At 36.6% G+C, this 19,563-nt stretch overlaps 1 protein-coding gene across 3 annotated transcripts in view; it reads right to left on the minus strand.

Moving 5' to 3' along the window:
* The window catches only part of LOC131425455 (calponin homology domain-containing protein DDB_G0272472-like), a 163,548-nt gene that overhangs the window by 102,666 nt on the left and 41,319 nt on the right, over window positions 1–19,563 (minus strand). For all 3 annotated transcript variants that reach the window (XM_058587399.1, XM_058587398.1, XM_058587400.1), the window contains exon 2: window positions 14,860–15,148. In XM_058587399.1, the coding sequence (XP_058443382.1) occupies window positions 14,860–14,928 (69 nt within the window). In that variant the 5' untranslated portion in view covers window positions 14,929–15,148. The remainder of the gene's footprint in view (window positions 1–14,859; window positions 15,149–19,563) is intronic.

Below are 19,563 nucleotides of genomic sequence, written 5' to 3' on the forward strand. Positions count from 1 at the left end.
TTCTAGTGCTCAAAAGTTTAAGCACCTCGAAAAAAGCCTTCATGCAAAATTTGACCTAAATCGGACATGCTTAAGGGGTGCTGCCCGGTGGTAAAGGTTTGACAATTTTCGATCTTGAAAAAGCACCACAGGGGGGAGTACATGAAATTTCCAACATCGAAAATTTTTTTTGATGCCAAAACTCTTAAAACTGCATAAAACATCGAAATTTAGTGTCATCTAAAAAAAATTTTTTTTTGAAAATATCAACTTTCTGGGACTTTTTATATTTTTTCTAAGTCCCAAAAAGTCGATTTTTTCAAAAAAAATTTTTTTCGAGATGACACTAAATCTCGACGTTTCATGCAATTCTAAGCCTTTTGGCATCAAAAATTTTTTTTTCGATTTCGAAAATTTCATGTACTCCCCCCTATGGTGATTTTTCAAGATATATGAAAATTCCACTAAGTGGACTAAGAAGGCTTTTTTTAGATTTTTCAGATTAGCATCACTGTTCTCATACAAATAGGCAACGCAAATGTCAAGCACTAGTTTGGAAAAATGATGCTGACTGTGTGACATAAACACTGAAGCATGCTTTTGTGAACTACTCGAATCAATCTGAATCAATTGGTGTCAAAATTAGTATCTAAATTTATTTAATAAAAGTATGAAACAAATTTTCATGAGACTGTTATGAAAGAAGAGAAAGGCATTATCACACCACTAGGTGGATTAAGACGGGTTTATTTGATCGTTTTGCAGACCAATTTCGCATGATCTAAAAGCCAGTTGGAAAACAACGGTCGAAGATCCAGCTGATTAAGTGAATACGATCCATAAATCCTTCAAAAGGCAACGTTAGTGATAAATATGTTCAGGACAAATAAGAGTAGCATGTTTTGCCAAGTGCGGCAATCGTGCGTAGGCTCAGACCACAAATTGCACCAGTAACTCATGGAAAGTGCCACGAAAGTAGTTCGTGTGTGGCGCGAATCCCGCCGCCGGAGTTTCACAGATCCAGCCGCACATGAGCTCATCGCGAAACCATAAATTAAACCACTCTTTTTGGGAATCGTATACTATAAAACGATAAACTAATAAATGTTTATGACTTTTCTAGCCAAAAACCTCTTACCATTATTTTGATGTCCCCTATACCCAGCCTACTCCTTTAAGTTCAATCCCACAGCAGTGGTCGGATGAGAGAATACAACATATCAATTCAGCTTTGTTGTCAATCGAAAACCTCACCAATATTTAACCTTTCTTATGATAGGTTGTCAGAGAAATGGCACTCAATTTGAATGCTTAACATCTTCTCTTAACAATAACAACCATTGGTTGTAATCGATTAATAACGTGTAACGTATGGAATCCAGTTGTTTGAATTTACCTAGAACAGAGTAGCGAATGTGCGTAGAACGTGGTCAGTACAGGGTCAAAGTTTGTTTGACGTTTTTGATAAAAACAGACACACATGTAAGAAATAACGCTCCATATGTATGGCAGCTAATGTCGGTAAGATACGATCTCACTGTTAGTTGAATTACCTAGTTTCTTTTGCCATTGATAGACTGAAGTGACTTCCGTTTTTGGTCACATCCACAAAGTACTCTGGACTGGGGCACATCGAGCTGAAATCAACATCTTGTGCGTTGTTTTGCTAAATGATTGGTAGTTGCCGCAGCGCCCACGCATACTAAGAACCCGCATGAACCTAATGTTTATTTATTGCCTAGCGGCGAACTTAACTTCTCGCTCAACTCGCAATGCACGCGCAAGTGAGTGCTTGAGTGATATTGAGAAGGCTGAGCGTGATGAGTGATAATAAAGTTTGCCGTGTTGAGTTACCCGCCAGCGAGTTGCAATTACTTGACAAGTGTGTGTGTTTGAATTATAAAATATATGGCAGCTAAATAGCAGTTGTTTAGAGAGATGATTGAAATCATATTAAGTAACTCGAAATTCAGTTTAAATAATAACTATTCATGTTTCGCATATTTCGGTTCGCAGCGCTGTCATATGTTTGCCACAGTAATGTCACAAACAAGAAGCAATGAACTAAGTACCACTTGACATATCACTTGGCAGCCGTGCAGCCGGCGAAAAAAAACTACAGGTCATCTGCTTAATTTATTCAATAGCAAACTGCGCACATCAATCAATATATCATTTGCAAAGCGCCAACCAATGCATAGTCCAACGAGCGTTCCAACGATGATGACAACGGCCATGTGGCTGACCGAAACGGCCAGCATCATAACCATATTTAACCAGCCATACAGGCGCGGAAAGTAGTTTGGAATTGTTATGTAGATACACGTTGAAACAGTAAAAGTATAGTACAAGTACAGACCTGAGGCTGAATTACTAGGAACGTTGTACTACTGAGAGGTCGGATCGAAAAAAGAGACACATTGACCAGCCCCACAGATAAGCGGATACATTTCTAAGGCACCTTCATGTATGGACAGAAATCGACCATCTTTTCAGCACAGAAGTATCATATAACTGATTGGAACGTTTTAGGTTTTCCAATGAATTGAAATACTTCGAAATATAGTCATATATTCGAAGATTAGTTGAATAACAGTAATGGTAAAAAACTGTAACGTTCTAAGCTACATGTACCGCTGTTTATTATTTATAATAATACCAAAAACGACAAACCTTTTATTTAGGGGTTTCATTTCACAATAACATTTTTAATACAAAGTGATGCTTGTTCGTATAGTAAGATGAAAGTGATACAGTGAGTAAAAAAATTAGAATGTACAAAGTGATAATATACAATGCTATATTACATGTTTTACCCAAAACTAGACTTGGGAATTACGTACTTCAGAAGCCAATCTACTTACGGGCCTTGATCAAATCTACAATCTCTATGGCAGAAAATAAAGTACAATACAGTGTTGTGAGTAAGAAGACGATCTAGAGTTGAGCCGACGGCACAACCTGTCACTCATCTATCAAAACTGTATTGCAAATTTAACTACCCCTCAGTAACTGGTACTGTCAAAACGTAATCGCTTGAAAAAAAGTTGAAACTGGCAACACAAGTTGATAAATTATTGATTTTGAATAAAATAACCTTGGTTACTGCATATTGAAGAATGGAGATAAATAAACAAACCAAACTTCAAATCGGGTATTTAAAAACCGAAAAATTAAAATGGATTTTTACTTATATACTATATTCCTTATGAAGCAGTCGAGCAATACTTCATTTGTTGTATTGAACACCACAACAGATCGACCAGGTTTCATGAACACAAACAACGAACGAATCAAACTTTTCATCCAATTTTCATTGCCGTCAATTTTGGGATGTTTCGCATCTGTACCAATGTCTTCACCAGAATCAATTTTCCGTTCATTGTCGACACCGCATTCTGTTTCATTTTCATTGCATTCTATTTCTAAAACTCGAACGTCGTCTTTTTCACCAGTTATTTTTTCTTCCGCCTGATAATATTGTCTTTGAGTTACGTTCACCTTCATTGTGATAATGACTGTAGCATTTCTACATTCTTGAGTCGCTCTCAGGAATTCACGATACCACAATTGGTTTTGACAGCAGAAAGATGTTCAGTGAACGTAATTAAAACCAACAAAAAAAAAAGGGCCGTGATTTAAACATGATGCAAGAGCTGCAACTAAACAAATCGGATAATGCAATATAAATACAATTCTTTGCAAAGCACAAAACCAATACCAGAGCTGTTTCCTAATCGACCTAATGATGTGATAATGTTTTTCTTTTGGCATTCAAATTGGCTCATTATAACAATTTCTTCATTTAGAAAAATTTTAGGTAGAGTCAATAACGTCCAGATTCGGATAATATACGAAACTGTTCTTCAATGATATCTTCGCTTTTCGAAACCGAAAGTATCAGTAATAATATATTTCAACTTGATCATTTACTCTTTTGCAGTTTTCAAACAAGTTCATTTATATCGAAATCGAGTTTGCTGTCATGAAGAAAATTGTGTGAGTAGCAAAGAATGCAATTTTTCGGTAGAGTTACTTATCTCAAGAATCGGAAGTGTCCACCATGAACTATGAAAACATTCAGTGGGCTTTTCCTATGATCCTAAATAAATAAATGAATGAATCTGATTTTGTTAAATTTGTCGATGACGATTATTTGAATATGTTATGCTTTCATATCATAGCTTTCAAAGAACTCATTTTCTTCGGAGCAGGGTGAGGGATCTCTGAGAAAATGGTGCATTTTGTGATAAGAGACTACATCTAAGCATCCAAATGCATCCAAGTTAGCTCAAATCGTTCCAGCCATCACTGAGAAAATTGTGCGGAAAGTGAAAAAAGGCTGTTGGTCGATTACGTCACTTATACGATAACATCATTGATACCAAAAGTGTTTTCTATGATACGTTTCAATTTATCAAATAAATCAAATCTTTTAAAAGAATTTAAAGTTTTCGAGATCGACTCAGGTTTTGCACGAACATGCCATAACCTCACGAAATGAACAGAATGAACATTTTTTGACAGCCGACTTGTACCTACTTGTTTACAGTTTAAAAGTTCATCAGAGGTTCATCGTTCGAATGTAAAAATTGCAAGTCGCCTCACACTAAACAGATTCATACATATATCGCTCCTTGATGCTGGAAACACATACAGGGCAATCTTTTTAGTTCTTTTCGCTGTGGAATACGTTTTTAACAGGCACTTTTTCGTCATTTTTCAATTTTTAACTTGCAGTCGCAAAACAAAACAAGTACACGGCAACTGTCAAAGATGAACTTGATTCATCGGCAGTTCATTCGTGTCGTCATCGTGCAAAACCTGATTAGGTTTTGCACGATGACCACTCGAATGAACTACCAATGAACTGCCAATGAATCAAGTTCACCTTTTGACAGCTATCAGTGGTTTGTTTTGATTTTCAGATAAAGATTCAAAGTTCGGAAATGACCAAAAAGTGTTTTTTGAAATCGTGTTCCTCGGTAAAAGGGACTAAAAAAATTGCTCTGTTTGCGTTTCCACTACCAAGCAGAAATTTCTTTATGAATAGGTTAAATGAAAAAAGAAGAGAAAAGTGGATTGAAGCCCTCAGACTGAGTGCAGGTTTCCGTTGGAGAGATAAATATTTGTGTGGCCTGCATTTCGTTTCCGGTAAGTCAATCACAAGTTATAGGTATGAAACATAATATTTTTTTTTTATTTTAGGTCGACCTGCAAGGCCAACAGATACCAGAAGTGTTGACTGGGTACCATCTCAAATGCTATTAACGGATTCTGGACAACCTTCTGGAGTACATATTGACAGTGCAGAGACAAACGACAACACAAGTGATGATGTTGTAAAGGAAAATACAGAATCTCCACGTGAGCGCAGAACAGTAATTACTTCTCATTGCGATGCGGGAACATCCACGGAAGTGTCTCTTTGCGATGCGGGAACATCCACAGAAGTGTCTCTTTGCGATGCGGGAACATCCGCAGAAGTGTCCGTAGATTCCAAAGAATGCGGTGTGCAAGCAGGAGGTTTGATTTCGTTTTTTATATTCGTTAGAACTGATTGTTATAGATTATAGATTAATGATAATGTGGATCCAATATCTCGAGAAATAACAATGCATATAAATTTATTTATTAACTATAATTGCAACATTTGAATCAATCATGTATGTAATTTCCAGACATAACTCTATTGCAACACTAGGACACCAATTATAGATGCATATTGCATCGCACTGTAAGACAAGATCCAAAATCTTGAAACTTTTCCCTTTTAATTATCAAACCTAGGTACAAGGGGACTTATCTTATTCATAATTCATATCTTATTCTGTGATTTATCGATATCAAGATTAAAGATGACTTCTTCAGTATTCAAAAATCTTTCGTCTTGATTGGAATAATTAATATTCGACACAAAAAGTTTGAAAATGCTAAGAAAAATACTTAAGTAGATTACTGTATCTCTTAACATAAGGATCTGAGGCATTAGCCTTTCTTTATAGAAAAGTAATGGAATTAATGGAAAACCCGAATCTTCAACGGAGCCTCGGAAACCTAAAGTCTTATATACCATTCGACTCAGCCCAACGAGATAGGAAAATATGTGTTTGGGTACCTTTAAACGACTTTTTTCGCGATGATTGCTAAACCGATTTCAACCATCTCGGGTTTTTTGAAAGCTACTTGTGGATAGCTTATTGACTATTATCAAAAAAGGGGAAGATTTGGTTCAAGCTAATGGGATTGGTAATAATATATCTCTAAATGTACGTGTATTTATGTGTTCACATTTATCTGATGTGTATATGTTACGTGTTATGTACTTGAACAAATTTTCATCATTACTAACAACTCATACAAATCACTACTTTTTCTTAAAGGTCGTTGTTATTCCAAACAAACATTCCAACAATACTATAACAAAATGATTGGATTTCAACATAGAAACTTTGAACTACAACGACAATTAATCTCAACTAGAAGAGGAATTGCTTATCTGCAGAACAATAGCAAATGTAATTATTACACTGGTATAGCTAGCTTACCAGTTCTCATCAAATTGTTTGAATATCTCGAAAAATCGTTGGATGATCCGATGTGTGATCTTTCAAAAGACGAGATTTTTGTAATGACTCTCACGAAACTTCGATTGAACACACGGCTTTGCAGCTTGTCATATGATTATAATGTATGCGTTAACACTGTTTCAAAATATTTTCACCGTACGGTGTACGTGATATATGAATGCTGTAAGTGGGCCCTCGAACCAACAGAAAGATCGATAGCTGTTAAGCACATGCCGGCAGAATTTTGTAAATATTTTGAATCCAGACGGGTGTACATTATAGACTGCTTTGAAGTTTTATGCCAGACACCTAGTAATTTAAAGGCTGCTGCGTCACACTACAGTCAATACAAGAAACACGAAACTGTAAAATTTTTGATTGCTGTGCATCCCGACGGTACTATAGCTTTTGTGTCATTAGGGTTTGCTGGAAGGTGTTCGGACCGAGAAGTTTGCATGAAAAGTGGATTCTTGGATATAGTTGAAGAAGGAGATGTAGTTCTTGCCGACAAAGGATTTGAAATTTTTGATTTGCTCGAGAAAAAGGAAGCCACTCTCAACATACCTACGTTTCTTCGTAAAAAAGATCAATTTTCTAGAGAAGAGATACTTAAAAACAAGCAAGTCACAGCCCTACGGATTCACGTTGAACGTATGATAGGAGTAATAACAGAAAAATACTCGATGTTGTCGAGTACCATTCCAGTGAACACATTGGCACGATTTCAAAACGGTCACAATATCATAGACCTAATAGTCAAGGTCTCATGTATTCTCGTAAGCCTGAATAAATCTATAATTTAATATATTAAACTATGTTGTCTCTCTTTATAACTATCATACAATCCTTAAATTTGTAAGAAATAGATCAGTACATTAGGGTAGAGTGGTGCCATTGTGACCGTTGGTCCTGTCCTGAACCTCGAAGGTTTCTCAGCTCACGTGCTTCCACAAAACCCAAACCCTATCATCGGCCTGAGAAAATTACCGAAAATCAAAAACTAAAACCAGACATGTGCACGAGTTTTCAATCGTATTGAAAAAAAAACAGAATCACGCTGCCGGTGCGAAAGTCTGTTATCAGTGTTTGGCTTTGATTGCACTCGACACAGCGATTGGAAAAAAATTATAGCCATTTTACTAAAAGTATGGTAGAAAGAATGAAAGAATTTCAATGAGTTCATTTGGTCGGTCACATCGGAATTCTATGCTTCGTGATGTATTTGAAATTTCTGCAATACCGTATTCGCGGAGTTATATCAAAGAAACCTGAAAACATTAACATAAATGCTGTGATTAATAATAACAATAATAATAATAATAATAATAATAATAATAATAATAATAATAATAATAATAATAATAATAATAATAGGAAAACATGTTCAATCACAAAGCATGTTATGCAGCGGATAAATTGAATATCATACAGAGCAGTAACAGGAGTGCATAATTTCGCAACGCCAATTCAAACGCCGCGCCTTCTGTGTGTTTGGAACTTTGCTCTCCTGTTACTTCTACAGATGAATTCATGTCAACGTTTTGTTGGATTTATTTATTGATGCTCCTTTGATATTTTCAATACCCATAACTAGATTCCCCAGAGATATAAAATTGAAAGCCTCTTTGACACACGTTATCCTTAGTTATAAATTCCTGTAGGATTACTTTTGTCACTAATTTTCGCAAACCCCATTGGGGTATCAACGATTTTAGACGTGAATCAATCGGCCCTGTCTCACCTTGCTCATATGTAATTTTCTTCCATAATGGTCAAAGTTGATCGAATCATAAAATGATTGATCTTACACGAATCAAGAATCATTGGAGCTCAAAATCACTATCGATTTTGTGTGACGAAAGATCAGTACCGATTTTGATCGAAGTGATTTAAGGATTACTGATCAACTGATCTAAAAAAGATCAAATCAGTTGTGATCTTTTGGGAAATATCGCAGTGATCTCAATTGGATGATTTTTTTATCTTGATTTTCCCAGCCCTGTCTATTATGAATAATTATTACCTTCAAATTTGACGATAATTTAACGATATAGTACTATTAACATTTAAATTTTATATGATTTATTTGTATAATATTTTGCCAACAACTCTGGAAGTATTATATTCTCGAAAAAAAGCTTTGATTTTGCACATGCGTCAGTCCAACAGCGTAAATCTTTTTCTATACGTATGCAAATATATTCAGTCTCACTCCATATGAAAAAAATACCATACTTCGCATTTGTCACGAATATTTGAGCTTGGACTTGCAGGTAGTATTGATGGTTATTTTCAAGAGAAAAATTATTTTCGGTGCATGTAATGAAGTCAAGTTCCGTGATGTTAAACAGATGATTTAAGCTACTTTTTCTATTCAAACGAAACGGACATTTTATTTCGATTGGAACTTGTCCACAGCAGTCACACTCCATTATTAGATCCGGTGTTGCAGCTAAGAACGGGCGTGTTTTATCTATAAACAAACCACATTCCAAAAAGCGAGCATTTTGATGGTTTTGCAGAACTTTTTGTATATCTTGTTTAGCTCTGGATTCATTGTTCCTTCCGTAACGGATTGCGGCCGAATCAGCTTGGGACAAATGAGGGTAACATATTTTTTTTAACAAACTCATTTTAGTGGGAACTGTATCTGGCGAAGTACGAATACACTGTTTTAACAGAGAAGCGGTGATGCGGCCAATTCGAAGCCATCGCCACAAATCACAACGAGATTGTAGCCTTGTCAGTTTCTCTACTTCTTCTATTTGCACACCGCTTATAACGAGCTCAACTTCATTTGCCTTTTTCCTTATTATGTCATAACCTTGATTCTCCAGTTGTGGGATAAATTGGTTTGCAAGTAATAAGTTTTTGTTCAATAATATATGTTCTGGTACAAAATTCTGAAGACAGTTTAGACAAAAAACTTCAGAACCGCAAAATTTGTGAAGTATCGCAGGTTCTTCTTGATCTTCCTTCAAGGATGACACGAAAGACAAGAAATCATCTTTATTTTTGTGTAAATTCAGGTCATCATGGCGTGACACCCTAAACCCGTAGTCGATCTCCTCAACTGGTTGATACAAATCATCTTTTATACGTTTTGCTGGTCTTGCCCAGTACGAAGGGAGTTCGGTCACACTCAGTTAAATTGAGAAATAATATAGAAAGGTGTTTTTTGATTGGGGTAGATAATACAACAAGATAAGTATACTTTGTATGTTGATGCCATGAAATGTAGATTTGACAACGCGTACAGAATTGTACCAACATGTGAACATGTTTCACTGAGGCCTATCACACAGTTGCAGTGTGTAGTTCGGATCAATCCATTTTTCTGTATAATTACCCAAGGAGTTAGTGGTTGGTCATTCAACCTCATCGAGTGGAACACCTACAAACCGATGAACAGTTGATTAAAATTAAAAATTATATATATTCGGTAGTATTAATTGTTTTGTGCTTGACTTTTACCTTTCCTCGCACCACGTATAGGCCATTGATGATGCCACCACTCACACTGTGAACGAATCCAGCTTCAAATTTTTTGTACGCTTCTATGCTTCTTGTGTTTCGCAAACATTCTTCATTTAAAACCGATTTGTTAAGTAAATACTGCCCAACGTGACCCGCCGTTACCGTAGTTGGAAAATCCGTTTCGTTTAAACTCGCAATGTAGGGATCATTTAAACTTATGTCTCTTATTTTTTCCACGTACCTCGCTCTGTCAGCGGGGGACAATCCGTGTGCGTATGCGGATAGTTTGTGATTTTGCTTGCTTTCAACTGCATCCATATCGCTAAATTTGATGATCCTTCATTTAATGTAAAGCAGCGTGCAAAATTCGAAATCAAACGATGAACTTCCGATGAACTTATCCACTGTAAACAAACCACTGATAGCTGTCAAAATTTATTCATTTTGTTCATTTTTGTGAGGTTATGTCATGTTCGTGCAAAACCTAATTGACAGAGAGAGCTCCTATCAAATGAGATCCTGATGAGCTTTCAGTTGATTCAAGATAATAAATTAACGGCAAATTTTATTTATTTCTCTTCGAATCTTCATTTTAAATACTTTGGAACGCGTCAATTTACAAAAGTCAATTGAATGAATTAAAGATTGGATTTCAGAGATATAATCACAGAGAACAGACATTCAAGTAGAGATTTCAGTGTGTGTAACAAATTTAACGGTTGTTTGGTAAAGTTATCACTAAGTAGCAATTCGCCTATAGAGGCGCTTCGAGCAGCCTAGTAGTGGAAAAAATTGTGAAAATAAGTGCACTAACTTTTCTCAGAGATAGCTGAACCGATTTTCACGAACTTAGATTGAAATGAAAGGTCTTGAGGTCCCTTAAAAATTTCTGAATATTATTTGAATCCGACTTCCGGTTTGGGAGTTATGGGGTAAAATTTGCAAAAAAAAATATGTGTTCTAACTTTTCTTATAAATGGCGCCACCGATTTTCACAAACCTAGGTTCAAATGAAAGGTCCTGTAGTCCCATACGTAATTCCTGAATTTCATGCGAAACCGACTTCCGGATTCGGAAATATAGGGTAAAATGGGTTATAAATTGTATACCATCACTGAAAATGGGGAAAAACCTGAAAACAATTTCTAAATCGACCTCAAATCTTTTCCAATTGATAGTTTTTATCAGTAGACGGTCAAACAAACCGATTTCGGTTATTTTTTTAAGAATCGAAGAAAATTATTTTGAAGAATACCACAGTGTTATATATGATAGTATGATTGATATGAGAAAGGCATCATTACTTACACCACTAGGTGGATTAAAACAGGTTTTTTGAAAAAGTTTTTACTAGCTTGTATGTCTGTTCTCTGTGGTATAATGGTGATATAGAAGTGACGTGACCAAGAAATCGCACAGTTTTTCTTTACTATCAGTTTTCTTGGATACGAGGTGGTGAGCTCAATTTGACCGAGTCTCTTATCGTTGATTTTATATGATAAAGCTATCATTGAAAATGTTTCGGTAGAATAATGTATTTACTTTTAAAAATTCATTTCTGTCGATAACGTAAATCTAAGTTCTTTTTTTTTTTTTTTATTTAAAAGATGTTTTTATTCAGGCCTATTTGCGTACAAGCTTTACGTGGCCGAATTAGCCGATTTTTTAAATAAACAATTTTTCGAAGTGGATCTCGTTGTCACTCTTTTTCTAGGAGGAGAGCTTCCATTTCCCTCCTGCGAGGGTTGAGGGGCACTTTGTTCGTGGCTCGTCTCGTCCTCCATTGCCGCATCGGTGGTTTTGTTGTTGATTTCCGTCTTCTTTTCGTTTTCCTTGTTGTTCGCAGTCTTGAGCTCGTTGCTAGTTGCTGTAGGAGCGCCTTGTTGTACATTGGTTGCAGTTGTTAGTTGGTTTGATGGTGAAACAGGAGTACTACGCTCACTAGTTTTCGTTGTTGAACGGTTGACCTTGTCTTTTGTTGAAGATGTTCTTTTCGCAGTTTCAGTGCAAGGTTTACCGTAGTGTGCAGGTTGTTCACAAAACTGACATGTAACCAGCTGATTTTCATAGGTAATCAGCGTTTTACACGGATGTGTCCCACCTTGACCACAAATGATGTATGATGGAATTGCCTTACGTAGTTGCATACGTACCACTCGCACGCCATTCCGGATGCCGGGGAAAAAATTCCGCCATACTTCTCTTTCGATGGAAAGAACTTCACCGTATTGCGACATAATTTCCCGAACGCACTGATCGCTGGACTGCGGGGGAAGGTCATGCACGCGTACTTGTATGGCATTGTCCACCATGTGCACAGGAATTTTGTATTTAATATTGTCACACTCAACGCTGTGCACCTCGTTGTTAACCGAAGCGAATGCAATTGCATCGCTTTCACGTTTAAACATAATGTACACACAGTTCGACGCCTTGTTGAATTGAATCTCAGTTACATTATTAGCATCTAGATGCATTCGTTCTTCAAGTAAGATTTCAATTTCATTTGCTGCTGGTCTAACTTTGCAACGCTTGAAATCTATACAAATTGAATTTGGCCTTGTTGGCCAAGTTTCAGGCTTTGTTAAATCGTATTTGCCCATTTCGTACACTCTATTGTTCACTGCACTGTATTGTCTTTGTTTCTTTTGCTTCGACCGCAAACGATTTTGGACTGTGTTGGCTGAGATGCGAGCACGAACTGAAATCTAAGTTCTTAATATAGTTTCAAATGCATATTTCATGTCAACTGTAGAATAATTTGATGATGACATTGTAAGCGAACATTTACACACTAAGGAAACCGAGGATACATGTCATATTTAGTCTAAATGGAATCGAACATGTCGTGCATACCTACTCAGATTTCAACAGGACCGAGCAACAACTGATTGATTTCCAGACACAACATTTGTTTATTGATTTCAGGGCAGCGTCCGGTGATGATTTGTACGACACTGAACAATTTGAAATCAAGTGTAATGGCGGCGGGAGAGATTTTCACATCCTTTGTAACATTTGATCAGTTGAAACAGGGACACTATCGGAACTGATCGACGCACTGTGAACGAGCCACTTTCGTCTTTTCAGAAGGATTGTACTAGATGTAGAAACTTTTGAATAAGAAGAAGAATTTGTGTGCCTTGGATTTCTCGAGTCATACGATAACGATTTCAAAAGAGCATCAAGCGTACCTGAGCTGTAGAGAGCCCGGAAGAAGATGTAGTCTACGTGGTAGGCTTCGTATTCGATGGCCTAAGGCAGTTGACGAGATCTTTAGAGGCGCTAAGCATTCAGCGTGACTGGTTGTGATTAGCACAGGATTGAGTCCAGTGGAGACAGATACTCCATTCGGTGTAAGTTCATAGAAAAATATATCAAGTAAGTGTAGCTTTTTCATTCTATGTATATGACTAATTCTGGTATTGGTCGAGCCACCAAAACTTGTGATTCAAAAGTTGCACTTAATGCATTTACACTTGTTCAGCTCAATTCAAGTACCATACAAGAGTGAATCCATGTTTTGAATACGAATATAAAGCATATTGGCGCATGTGCACTGGACTCAACCCGCTGGAACAGTATAAGTAGACTTTTGCTGACAATATTTAAAAAAAGACCTTACTTTAAGTCCAAATCAATCCAGTATGAATCATTTGACTCATTTTGTTTGTAATCATCTCAGCTTCACTATTCATTGATTTCCAACGAAAAACAAAATATGTTTCTAAATTGTTTTGGTCGTTCCTTTGAAAGCCACAGTGTACAATAGCAAAATACTAATTATATGACGTGAGTTGTTGAACTGTTGCTAGAACTGAGTACTTCCTGGATACCGAATCCAAGATTCTGATTGCGGAGTAAACGTTTTCAATGCCGAAACGATAACTGAAAACAATACTCGATAACATTTATTTATTCTGTTCATTCGTATAGTCCGGAAATTACAACCGGAATAAAAATATCTATCCAGTCTAAATCGGATCCACTTTCGGAATACGGTATATCAATTGCTATTGAACTGACAACATTGATACAATCAGCTGACGAATCAATGGTAGATCTAGTTTACCTTTCGATAACATGGGAATCGTTACTACAGGCAAACCACGAGTTCAGTTGCCGCCACTTCAAAGAGTTGTGTTAAACCAGAAACAGAATCGGAATCGATTTTTGCAATCTGTATACATCCGTTTGTCTGTGTAGAGTAGCCTGCATTATATGGTAGCCGTAGTGGACGGCAGGTCGTCCTTGATGTCTGCGTCGAGTTCACCATCAAGAACATCACGAGCGGCGGTGTGCGTCGTCATCGTTTAGAAGGTGAACCGTTGTCCTAAAAAGGAAATCAGTCGGACTCAGGCATCACAACTGCTAATGAAAGACTCATATCACAAAGACACCGAGTTGCTTAAGCTTTTTGGCCAGTCTGGAAAAGTTGTCGAAGATCGATCAATTTCATTTCGCCTGTTTAAGGGTGATCTGTAAGTGTAAATCAAGGACATGATGCGATCAGGATGGCGACACACTCGACCGAATTTTATGGGAAAAGTACATAAAATTTATACTGACTCTTTATGTTTATAAAGAAATATCAAGATTCAAACTAGGTTGTTATTCGAACAAAGCACTAAACATATTCATTCTATTAAAATTGTCCAATTAAACACATACATTACACATACAAAAACACAACTTAAAATCCCCCGCCCTGCATCTAGAGCCAGTGGCTCCCACGCTACTCCTAGCAAACGCGTGCCTCACTGGGTCGACCCCAAATGCAATAACTCCAAGAGAAGATGTGTTTACTTGGCTCAAATATTTGCCTAACACTTACCAGTTTCCGGAGAAGATCCTCATCTCTGATCGTAGTGATGTCGACGGTCGACGCAAAATCGACGGACATGATGTCTTTGTTGTTTTTGTTGGGTCTGCCAAAATAAGTTGAAATTCAAATTCACCCCCAGGTTCTGGTATGTGATCTTGGGTGGACAGCCGGTTTGGCTGTTTGAACGTGACGATTAACTTGTTTTTTTTTCAGATGTATTTTGTGTTGCTTTTAGTTCACTTCAACTGGTTGTAGAGTATTGTAAAAACACTTCAAAGCAGCTACAAAAAGTGTGAATCTGTAAACAAAGTGAAGAGAAATAAGAGAAACATGAAAAAGATATTCGATTCAAGATATCGTCATCCAAAATATTAACCGTAAATTTCATTCGGAGAATTATTAATGAGCGGTTTTGCTAAGTTATTCGAAACGGAGTACCCGATCATTTTTCAACACATAACAATCATTCGCACAACCTTGACCTCATTCAATCATTTTTCTTGCCTGTATTAGCAGTCATATTGAGACGAATGATTAATTATCATTATTATTATAGGAGGTTGTTAGTTAACCACGTAGACTGAACAAGGAGAGGATTCACTAGTTTATGATAATCTACCAGGTAGTAAGAGGTTATGGACCAAACAATTGAAGGATTAAATGATGATATTTTGGTCAAATAACTTCCTAAGAATATACGCGTCACTTTTTTTATCCCATAAACGAAATGAATTACTTTCAAATTTTGCGTAATGGCTTATACAGCGGCTTGAAATTTTTGACACACTTCACTCTGTTCACAATGAAGATATTTGATTTTTTTTGGAATTTCTGTCCTGAAATTTTTCTTTCAATATAATATGAACTTCCGATCACAGATCTATATTAAGATTTTTCTCAATTAATTTAAATTAAGTTTAAGCACAATTTGTACTAAAACAATAAAACTCAATGTTTTATCTACCAAGAGCATTATACGTATCCGGTTTGTTTTTGTTTTGATCTACCTAATGATTCTCACCATCAATTTTACCAATAGACATGGTAGGTTGCTAGACTAGTGATATCTTAGCACAATCCTTTGGCGGGTACATATATTTCATGCAGATTTGTGCTTCAATAACTCAGTTGTAAAACGGAGGTAATATATGTTCTAATGATGTTAGTCCCAGTTGCTACTACTTTTTACCTTTACCTCATAGAAAGATTATTCATTCACTTGAAAATGAGTCTAGTAAAAATTAACCGGGCAAGTGTCATAATGCTTTCGGGCGACAAATCTGAATATATGAAATTTTTAGTCATTTAATTGTCCATCGTTAATAATCTTAAGACTAGTTACAGTTACTTAATAGGGCTGCATGAGATAACTACGAACTTTTGCGTTTACTCTAGGGTCTGGGCAGGCTTCTCTGATAATGATTTACCAAGTTTTGTCCAAGATTTTCGATATTTTTCTAAAGTTTGTTGTGTTTATTGTGAGAGTTCTCTCTTCACGAGAGCCCAATACCGATCGATAGATCGCAGCTCGAGGCAGTTAAGTATTTCACCTCTTTCGGTACAACATGAACTCGATTTACTTTATACCATTCTAAAATATCTTTAGCGTAGTGACAAGATGCAAAATTATACCAAAATAGCGAGGGAGCATCATGGCTGCGTGGGAATGCTAACAATCGCTTCTACACAATATATTTCCTTGTTTACCGTTCCGAATCTTTATTTTGCTCGATCACAGCTGCATATTGCCTGTCAAATCAAATATTTTTGTGGGAAACTTGGCCTGTTTCTTCGTCAATAAATGCTCCTCTACACCGTTTCATTGCATGGCAGTATAAAAAGTCATTCAGGGGTTAGCCAAATTTTGTGCTAGGGCACATAACCGATTTTGATATGTTTACATTTCGTCTTTGACTCATCAGTGCATAGCAGTTCAAATTGAACTGCTTTATGCTAAACTCGGCAGTTCAATTTGAACCGCTAAGCAGACGTAAAGTTTCTGCTACTTACAGGACACTTGTTTTCTAGGCATCGAAATGCAATGTCTATACTGACGTGCCGAACGAAAACGTTGTTTCGTGTGTGTTTTCGTTCGGCACGTCAGTATAGACATTGCATTTCGATGCAAAGAAAACAAGTGTTATGTAAGTAGGAGAAACTTTACGTCTGCTTAGCGATTCAAATTGAACTGCCGAGTTTTGCATAAAGCAGTTCAATTTGAACTGCTATGCACTGATGAGTCAAAGACGAAACGTAAACGTATCAGTATAAAAACACATTCCGGGAAACCGTTTAAAGTCTTCCAGCACATAAGTGTTATGATTACCACACTGGAAACCTTCGTCAAATATTCGCGATAGAGTATCGTTTCTATGAGAGGACGCCACTAGAATTAAATCCATACCATTTTCAGTTAGCACCAACCTTCAAAAGATACATGTATAAATTTGACAGCCGTCTGATTATTAGTTTGTGAGATATTGCATTTTGAGTGTAGCTACTTTTGTTATTGTGAAAAAATGGAAAAAAAGGAATTTCGTGTGTGAAGTGGGAATTTTGGAGTGAAGTGATGGAGCCATGTTTCGTCCATTGTTATATATCGACGAAAAAAATCGGTTTTATTTCGATATAACAGCTCCAAACACTGCTCAGAATCATCAATTCGTTGTTGTTTTTGATCGATTGTGAGCTCACGCGGCACCCATTTTGCACAAAGCTTTCTCATATCGAAATATTCGTGAATAATATGTCCCACACGTCTTCGGTGCTCATATGACCAGTACGAAACTTTGCAAACCACTTACGAATTGTTGCTTCGCCCGGTGCAGAGTCTGGATAACACTCATCAAGCCATGTTTTGGTATCGGCGGCACTTTTTTTCATCAAAAAGTAGTGTTTCATCAACACACGAAATTCCATTTTTTCCATTTTTTTCACAATAACAAAAGTAGCTACACTCAAAATGCAATAGCTCACAAACTAATAATCAGAAAGCTGTCAAATTTATACACGAATCTTTTTAAGGTTGGTACTAACTGAAAATGGTATGGATTTAATTCTAGTGGCGCCCTCTCATAGAAACGATACGAACTTTTCAGCCGATCTGTTATTTACTTCACCTTCGCGTTTTTCTGGTGATATACGAGACCCGTTTTTGTTCCGCTCCCAACTTCTCTTTCTGAGCAGCATAAATAGCCGGTAGCGGTTCACCTGTTCCGATGGTATAAGTCTACCAAACAGGTAAGTCGTGTGTTATCCGGTGGTATTATTTCAACCAAGAATTGATCTCTGGTTTCCTGTTCCATGTCGTAAAAGGCCACTAATACGGGAGCTCGCAAGTCGAGGTGTATTTCCGTGTCGATGCCTGAATGACTGCAGGAGCCTAAAAAAGGTAGTGGTATACGGAACAATTGTGGGTTTTGCCCTTACTATGCACAAAACTCCGTTTCACAGTTAGACTGACTAATTGAAGGCATAGACAGAACATATTATTTGCTCTCATACAATATTTAGTTGTTTATAGTGTTAGTTCATCACGCTGCCAAGCGAAGTGTCTTTTTGTTTTGTGTTGGTTTCCCACCTCACCCACTTCACATTTCCCTTCCATGTTCCTTTTATCCTTCTCTCCCTATCAGGAATATGACGAGAAACCACGGAAAGGCACAAATATCTAAATAACTAAGTTAACGTGCCGCTTGAGCCAATTATTTATGATTCCTGATTCCTTCTTTGGACGCCATCTTCGATCTAAAAGCTTGTTATATCACCAAAAGCTGATTTTACAAAACGCATAGACATACGTTTATTAGGCTGCGAAATATTTCACGCGTTGATGATGTATTTCCAGAGATATACGAATTTAGGGATGTCCAGATTTTGTTGCGAACAAACCTTATACCAAACGATTCGAGGTGAGAAATATGGGTGCATGCATATATGTGTATTTATTAGTATGTGTGTGTTAGAAAACTATCATTCACTTTTCTTAGAAATGACGTAACCGATTTTCCTTAATTTAGTGTTTAACATTTTAAACCGTCAGAAAGCTGTGAATAGTCAATAATACTCAAAATTGTCCCAGTTTTTTTTTATCATGGCCATACAAACCGACTTCGACTATATCGGTCCCCGGGTTTGCATTGCATTGGTCAGTCATTGCAAAAAAGGAAATAGTGGTCAAAATAAATTTTTAGCCGGAATTTCGGAATTAATAGAGTGACGAACATTGAAAATTACGAACAGATATGTGAATAACGACACAAAATTTAATCTAAAAATCATAAAAACTATGAATTTTTTCAACTTGTAGATCTTGTAAGTTTTGCCCGAAAAAACTTTCTGTATATGAAACATAGAAAAGTAATTTAAAGAATCTCCCAGTAATGTATGTGATAATATGAGTAATATGAGTAAGACATCATTACACCACTCGGTAGATAAATACAAAATTGTTATTACATTTCATAATTTCATCCCATATAATTCATTTATATGAAAAATGCCTTTCGTTGCAGCTCATTTTTACATGTTTTCTTTCTGTGTAATTACTGAACCGGATGAATTAAGTTCAACAACGATGGGAGAAATCTGATGACTTTCAATTTAAATGTAATTTGAAATTGAAGAAGGATTCTCGGAGAAATCGATTCAAGTTTTATGTCGAAGGATTTTGGCCAATAGTTCCTGTGCTTCCGGAAATCGTGGACAGGTTGG

The sequence above is a fragment of the Malaya genurostris genome, chromosome 1 (assembly GCF_030247185.1).
Source record: "Malaya genurostris strain Urasoe2022 chromosome 1, Malgen_1.1, whole genome shotgun sequence".
In the NCBI taxonomy this organism is placed as follows: domain Eukaryota; kingdom Metazoa; phylum Arthropoda; class Insecta; order Diptera; family Culicidae; genus Malaya; species Malaya genurostris.